We start from the raw sequence: 8,673 nt of genomic DNA on the forward strand, positions 1-8,673 counted from the left end.
AAGGGTTCAGAAAAGATTTACAAGGATGTTGCCAGGGTTGGAGGATTTGAGATATAGGGAGAGGTGATTGGCTGGGGCTGTTTTCCCTGGAGCATTGGAGGCTGAGGGGGACCTTATTGAGGTTTATAAAATCATGAGGGGCATGGATAAGATAAATAGACAAAGGCTTTTCCCTGGGCTTTGCGTGTCCAGAACGAGAGGGCATAGGTTTGGGGTGAGAAGGGAAAGCTATAAAAGAGACCTAAGGGGCAACCTTTCCATACAGAGAGTGGTACGTGTATGGAATGAGCTGCCAGAGGAAATGGTGGAGGCTGGTACAATTGCAACATTTAAAAGGCATCTGGATGGGTATATGACTAGGAAGTGTTTGGAGGGATATCGACTGGGTGCTGGCAAATGGGACTAGATTACTTTGGGATATCTGGTTGGTGTGGATGAGTTGGACCGAAGGGTCTGTTTCTGTGCTATACAACTCTTTGACTCTAATATATAAATTCACACATCTTAACAGACTAAATCTCTTTCTCCCAACATTAAAAAGGAAAGTGAAGATCAAAAACTTGCCAAATAAGTTAATGTTTTACCAGCAAAGCAGATAATCTAACCCTATTTTAAATATTACTACAACTGGAATTTTATAATGCAAGTTGAAATTACTGCAAACAACAAAATGAAATAATCTGGAGCAGCATCACTGGAGAGAGAAACAGAATTAACATTTTGATTCCGATATAACTGTTCAGAATATTCCAGAGTTCCTGCCATATCTGTTGAGTTACTCCAGCTTTTTCTGTTTCCATTTCAGATTTCCAGCATCTGTGATATTTTACTTTAAACTGAAATAATATATTTGACATTCTTTGGGTAATCCGTCTGTCAATGTAGCACACACTTACAAAAATATAATTCCCTAATTAAGAGGCAATTATTTTTCCTCTTCACACTTCAATTAAAATATGTATCAATTTTTAATTTTTCAGGGGCTACATTAGTAAGTATAGACAATGCTGCAGAAAGCCACTTCTTATTCCATATATCAGAAATGATGGCCGACAAAGCAAAATCATTCTGGCTAGGAATGTACCAGAACATTGAAGGTAAAAACTTTCTATTTTTTTTAGACTTATTAATTCATGGGTTATGAGCCTCCTTGGCAGGGCCAGCACTTACTACTGGTCCCAAGTTTCTCTTGAGAAGTTGATGGTGAACTTTTTGAACCAATATGGTCATTTTGCTGGAGGCAGATCCACATTGCCATTAGGGAGGGAGTTCCCAGGATCCAATGACGCTGAAAAAACAGTAATGTTTTTTCAAGTCATGATGGAGAGTAGTTTGGAAGCAAACTTACAGGTTGTAATGTTCACATGTATCTGCTGCCCTTATCCTTCAAGATGATAATGGTCATCAGCTTGGAAGGTGCTCTCTAAAGAACCTTGGGAAATTCCACCTTGTTGATGGTTCATATTGTTGTTACAGATGGTTCTGACTTTCAAACATCAGACTTATGAATGCTTGTACTTACAAATAAGATCCTTCTTATAATTTTACTCATGGGGCATGGGCATCACTGACTGAACCAGTATTTATTGCCCATTCCCAGTTGCCCTTGAGAAGATGGTGCATTCTTGAACTGTTGCAGTCTGTGTTCTGTGGATTGACCCATAATGCCATTAGGAAGGGAATTTCCGGATTTTGATCCAGTGACAATGAAGGAATGGCAAGATATTTCCAAGTTGGGATGGTGAGTGGCTTGGAAGGGAACTTGCAGGTTAGGATGCTCCCTTGTATCTGCTGCCCTTGTTCTGCTAGATGGAAATGGTTGAGGGTTTGGAAAGTGCTGTGAATTTCTGCAGTACATCTTGTAGATAGTACATACTGCTGCTATTGATCGTCAGTGGTGGAGGGAGTGGATGCTTGTTGATGTGGAGCCAATCAGGCGGGCTGCTTTGTCCTGGATGATGTCAAATGTCTTGAGAATTGTTGGAGCTACACCTATCCAATTTGGAAATATTCCAACATACTCCTGGTTTGTGCCTTAAAGATGACGGACAGATTTTGGGAAGTCAGGAACTGAGTTACTCATCACAGTATTTCTAGATTCTGACCTGCTCTTGTAGGCATTGTACTTATGTGGCGAATCAAACTGAGTTTCTTGTCAACGATAATCCCCAGGGATATTGATAGCTGGGGATTCAGTGATAGTGATGCATTGAATGTCAAGGGGCAGTGATTAGATTGTCTCTTATTGGTGCTGGTCATAGCCTGACCGTTGTGTGGCGAGAATGCCACTTGTCAGCCCAAGTTCAAATATCATCTATATCTTGTTATATTTGAACCTGAACTGCTTCAGTATCTGAGGGGTCGTAAATGGTGCTGAGCATTGTACAATCATTGGCAAGCATCCCCACTTCTGAACTTAAGATGGAGGGGAAGCCATAGATGGAACAGCTGAAGATGTTTGGGCCCAGGGCATTGCCCTGAGGAATTCCTGCAGAGATGTCCTGGAGCTGAGATGACTGACCTTCAACATTTCCCTTTGTGCCAGGTATGACTCCAAACAACAGAGGGGTTTCCTCTGCTTGACTCCAGTTTAGTTGTAGCATGTTCCATGTTTGAATCAAAGCTGTAAGGAAATTAGGAGCTGAATGGCTCTGTATGAGAAGAGTGGAATATCGTCTGGCTGGAATATCATCAGGTCCCTTGGCTCACAATATCCAGTCCCTGTAGCTGTTTCTTGATATTATGTGCAGTGAATCAAAGGGGCTGAAGACTGGCTTCTATGTTGATGAGTATCTCTGGAGAAGGAGGCTGAGGTGGATCATTCACTGGCCTATCAGGCTGAAAATTGTTGCAAATCCTTCAGGCTAATGCTTTGCATTGATGTGCTGAGCTTCCCCATCTGTGGGAGTGGGTATAATTATGGAGCCACCTGCTGCAGTAAGTTGTTTAATTGTATAATACCATTAACAACATTAAATATGGCAGGGGCATGGACCTTAGACTTGATCTGTCAGTTGTAAAATCATGTCGCCTTATCTATCACTTGCTGTTTGTCACACATTTGCCCTGTATTGGAGCATCTTTAGTTTGACATGTCACTTATACATACACCTGGTACTGCATATGGTAATGGTAGAATGTGGAATGCCGGGTCATGAGGTTTCAGGTTATCTTTGACCAGCATTCTGCTGCTGCTGATGGCCTCCAGTACCCCATGGATGCCCAGTCTTGAGTTGCTAGATCTGTTTAAACTAAATCCCATTTAGCACAGTGTGATAGTGGCATACAGCTATGGAGGATACTGTCATGGAGAGATGCATCTATGACAGGCAGATTGATGAGAATGAGGTGAAGTGAGCTTTTCCTCCTTGTTGGTTTTTCTCATCACTTGCTGCAAAACCACTCTAGCAGTCATGTCCTTCAGGACTCAGCCAGCTTGGACAGGGACCACTGTCACTGCCCAGTGACTCTTGCTAATAGACATTGAAGACCCCCACCTAGATTACATTCTGAGCCTATGCCACACTCTGTGCGTCATTCAGATGGAATTTCCTGCTGAGGTTCTTTGATTTATTAGCTGCTGGGGTGTCACATGATGATGCTTAGTAATTATTAGAAGGTCTCCTTGCCTTTGCCTGATGCCGTGAGGCTTCATGAGATAAGGAGGAGGTTTTGAGAACTCCCTTCCAATTCTATGCCACTGTGCTGTCCCAGTGACAGAGCAGACCCAGGGACTGTTGTGTTGGTGTCTGGGATATTGTAAGGAGGTTCTATGAGAGTGACTGTGTTAAGCTCTGCTTGATGAGTCTGTGAGACAACTCTCTCAATTTTGGTACCAATTCTGAAATGTTAGTAAGGAAGATTTTATAGCATTGGCAGAGCTGAGTTTGCTGGTGTTATATCCGGTGCCTGAAAGCAACAGTGGCTACAGACTGTGGGTTACATACTCTACACTGCAGAAGACATCTCTAGTTTAACATTAAACTAATTAAACCAATCCCTCCATAGTTTAAACTTTACGCTGTCCCTTAAGTAGACACTTTATTCACTGGGAACTGCTGCAAAGTGATTATTTGTTCCTTTATCCTTTTCAAGTTGGATAATATTTGATCCCAAAACAGACTTTCATGGTGTATGTTACATTGCAGATGCATTCCTGTAGCACAGAGCAGGCAAACCTTCAAAATTATTTGAATATCCATAGCCTTCATCTCTTCAACTAGAGCATAAGCTTCTACCAATATTTTGTTTGGTGAACAATAAAGACTTTTTGACCATCTCTCGCTTGGCTTTCTTTTCTGCATTCCCTCAGATTTTTGCAGACTGATTACATCTGTGAGTTCCAGTCATTTTTATTTTGAAAAGCCTATAATAGAGTCCTATGGATTCTTCCTCTTTCAAAGTCCATCTCCTTGGAAACATGACTGACTTGGGCCTTGTATTCAGGTAGAAATGCTAATTGTTATCACCTGGACCCCAACCTCATCCCATCTTGAAAATAACTAGACAGGTTAAAATATAATTGTTGAGAAACCTTGGTATTTGTCATAGCTCTCTTGGAGTTGAGGACGAACAATCTTTCAGCCAATAGCATAGCTGCTTGAGTCACTTTTTAAAGGCACACCTTCTTTCCAGTAAAACAACCTAGGTCTCATTTTAATTTTTAATGCCCAATCCACCCAGGATTACTGACAACAGGATTCTGAACAGATCACATAACCTGCTCCATTCCTCCATTTTATCATTCATTAAAGATGGCCCACTGCCCTAATTTGTTTTTATTAAACCTCAAATTTGAAACACTCCCCATCCTTTTCAAGATATTCCCGAAAGTCCTAAGGTTCTTTATGTATAATGCGTTAATATTTGTTGGAAATCCTTTTTGTATGATGGTTTGGCATATTTTGCTATGTTAAAGTTTTTATTTCGATGCAAATTATTATTGATGAAATTGAAATGGCGTCTTAGTGAAATGAGAAGATTGCAGGATTTCTACTCATATGAACTGTTTGGTTTCTCATTTCAGGGGAGTGGTTATGGATAGACAATAATGTGGTGGATTTTGTGAACTGGAATAAAGGAGAACCTTCAGATCATAAAAATGAAAACTGCGTTGAAATGTACTCAGATTCAAGTAAATGGAACAATGCTGTATGTTCAATGAATAAAAATTTCATTTGCAAAATGCCGAAAAGTAAGTTGAATGATACAGTGATTCCTAGAGAAATGTTTCCTTGAAGCAAGATTCACTGAAAGTTAATCAATTTTGTTTTTTTACAGTTATTGAACTAACTGAGGCACCTTCACAGCTGGAAGGTAAGAACTATTTGTAGTGAACGAAATATTATTGTTGTCAGTTCTTTGTAAATTTGATTTACTTTGCATATCTACTTGATGCTCAAACATCATTCTCCTCTGCACCAGCAATGAACTTCTTTACGATTATTATGAATGATTTGACCAATACTACCAAAATAGCTCAATATAATGCAGTAAATAGAGAATGCTAGATTTTAGTTTTGACCAAGGAAGTGGTTTTCACATATTCTCTAGGGGAAGAATTGGTACGAAATATTGCTAATACTCTGTGCCACAGACCAGGATCATATGCAGTGTATTTCATTGCTTAGATCCTAATCTTCGAGTCATAGAGTCACCTTCGGTCCAACCAGTCCATGCTGACCAGATATCCCAACCCAATCTAGTCCCACCTGCCAGCACCCGGCCCATATCCCTCCAAACACACCCATCCAAATGCCTCTTAAATGTTGCAATTTTACCAGCCTCCACCACATCCTCTGGCAGCTCATTCCATACACGTACCACCCTCTGTGTGAAAAAGTTGCCCCGTAGGTCTCTTTTATATCTTTCCCCTCTCACCCTAGACCTATGCCCTCTAGTTCTGGACTCCCCGACCCCAGAGAAAAGACTTTGCCTATTTATCCTATCCATGCCCCTCATAATTTTGTAAACCTCTGTAAGGTCGCCCCTCAGCCTCCGATGCTTCAGGGAAAAATCTTGGCTGCTTTGAACACCACAGATATCTCCCAATATGTGGAATGGAACATCGCATGTTTGCCTTGGCATCCCCAGCCAATGATGAAGGCCGGGGAATAGAGCTAATTCATCCAGTCTCAGTTGCAAAGGTGTCACATGGACAAAGAATGGCTAAAATCACAAAAAAAGGGGAAAATGTAAAAATTCTTAACATCAAAAAATTAAAAGCAGAAATTAAATAAATCAGCATTGTGAACAGTGATACATTAGTGTCAATAATGAGTGAATTAAATTGGTGGGAGAACACCTTATGGGACAAGAGCTTTGTTTTCACAACGTGAATGTTCCTAACTCCATCTGCTTTACTTCTTTGTTACAAATATAGCAACATGACAATTCTTGATTGCATTATGCCACTTTTAATTTCTTACAATTAGATTTTTAATGTTTTAATTAGGAGGAATATTTTATAAACTTTCAGATCTGATATAGAATGTATGGCTCTATGTACACACTGTAAGAAGGATATTAATCCCAAGGGAAATGTATAATGAAGATTCAACAAATGGTATCATGAATTATGGTTATGGTAATGTCAACTCTGCATCAGTCAACAGGTTGGTGCCATGGTCGATGACAGCTTCCATCATTTTCTCAATGATTGAATTCAGACTGTTGGGAATAGACTTCTCCTACTTTCTGTGGACTGACAAACCAGAATCATTTTCCACTTTGTCATCCAGATATCATGCTTTACATGTATTAGAATAGCTTGTCTACTATTTCATATGTCTGTATTTTATTCTGGATGAGTACATGTTGATTTTCAAATCAGTGTGTAGACAGCCATGGAAGGAGCTGAAGACCAGTAAGGGTTGTTTCTGCTTGGTGCCCTAGGACTTTGTCTCTATAATAAAATTAGTCAGGCCATTTAGCCCTCATCACTCATATCCCCTCAGCACCTCCTGCTCTTCCTGGTCATTTGTGACAACCTGTCCATGTTGAATCATGCCCCTTGGAGCCTCTTACCCTCCTTGTCAACCCATGCATCAACACCCTTCCCCCATGGCAGCTCATACCCTCCGTGTCAAGTAATGCCCTTATACCACCCCATTGATAGCCACCATAGCCTGCATGCCAACCAAAGGCTCCTTATAGCTGTTATATCTAAATTAATAGCAATCCTTGTCCTCTGACTCACCACCCTTTTCTCTTACACTCCATACCAAATCACCCAGCAGCCATCATGGACAGACTTCAGGGGTCATGATGTGATTAAATTAATTTCTAAGTATCCATTATGGACTTATTTGCAGAGAAAACACTTGCTGAGAAAAGCCATTCAAATCCCTTTAGACACTTAATTCCTTATTAAAAATTATATTTGTAGTCCCACAATAAAGATACCTATCTCTTTAATAAACTCTTGGAGCTAATAATCAAACTGCTGAACTTAATCTTCATTGTGATAAATTGTGGAAACAGTCATACATTAACAAACCAAGAAATAGCTACAAAAACTGCAAGTATTGATGCTTTCGTTCAGAGACTGATTTTCTTGTCGGAATATAGGTGAGGAGGATTTTGCAATATTGACTGGTCATGCTAGGCCTTTGGTGTTCTCAATGTCAAGGTTGATGCTTGATAGTTTATCCGGTTTTATCCTTTTTCTCGAGTGGTTTGATATAATCAATGATGATAAAGTGGGGTAAGAAGTGAAGTTGGATGGCACGGTAGCACAGTGGTTAGCACTGCTGCCTTGCAGTGCCAGAGAACCAGGTTTGATTCCAGCCTTAGACGACTGTCTTGTGTGGAGTTTGCCCATTTTCTCCGTGTGTGGAAAAGAGAGGATAAGTAGAATATTGTGCAAAATAGGAAAGGTAACATGGTAATATGAGTGGAGCAGGGTTGGAGGCCTACCAGGCTGGAAATGTATGTATGTGGAATGGAACATCGCATGTTTGACTTCAGCTCAAGTACAAGGTTGATGAAGATGCAGGATCCCAAGAGTCAAGATTAAGTTAAGAGAGTAGCTGGGAAAGAAATATTTGACAAGTTAAGCAGCAAAGGAACAGGAGTAGGTCTTTCAGCTACTCAAGTTTTTTTTACCTTTCAGGAAGCTCAGAGCTGATCATGACTTTAACACTACCCACCTGACTTTACTCCATATTAATTTACATCCTTATTCAGCAAAGTTATGTCAATCCCAGATTTAAAACTAACTGAGTTCACATTCTTTGATGTTTGTGGAACTGTTCCAATTATAGACAAGTGAGTCTCACATCAGTGGTAAGTAAACTACTGGAAAAATTTCTGAAGGACAGAATTAATTTCCACTTTGAGAGGCAAAGTTTGATAAGGCATAGTCAGCATGGCTTTGTCAGAGGTAGGTTATGCTTAACAAATTTGATTGATATTTTCGAGGAGGTGACCAGGTATGTAGATGAGGGTAGTGTAGTTGATGTAGTTTATATGGATTTTAACAAAGCCTCGAATAAGGTCACACATATGATTAGATTACATTACACTGTGGAAACTGGCCCTTCGGCCCAACAAGTCCACACCGACCCGCCGAAGCGTAACCCACCCATACCCCTACATTTACCCCTTACCTAACACTACGGGCAATTTAGCATGGCCAATTCACCTGACCTGCACATCTTTGGACTGTGGGAG

The 8,673-nt window shown here is 40.4% G+C and overlaps 1 protein-coding gene across 1 annotated transcript in view; it reads left to right on the forward strand.

The window, feature by feature from the left end:
* mrc1a (mannose receptor, C type 1a) overlaps nucleotides 1-8,673 on the forward strand; it is a 151,084-nt gene that overhangs the window by 137,259 nt on the left and 5,152 nt on the right. The window contains exons 27-29 of the mRNA XM_043690393.1: nucleotides 981-1,097; nucleotides 5,027-5,194; nucleotides 5,281-5,316. Of these exons, the coding sequence (XP_043546328.1) occupies nucleotides 981-1,097; nucleotides 5,027-5,194; nucleotides 5,281-5,316 (321 nt within the window). The remainder of the gene's footprint in view (nucleotides 1-980; nucleotides 1,098-5,026; nucleotides 5,195-5,280; nucleotides 5,317-8,673) is intronic.

The sequence above is a fragment of the Chiloscyllium plagiosum genome, chromosome 5 (genome assembly GCF_004010195.1).
Source record: "Chiloscyllium plagiosum isolate BGI_BamShark_2017 chromosome 5, ASM401019v2, whole genome shotgun sequence".
Lineage (NCBI taxonomy): Eukaryota > Metazoa > Chordata > Chondrichthyes > Orectolobiformes > Hemiscylliidae > Chiloscyllium > Chiloscyllium plagiosum.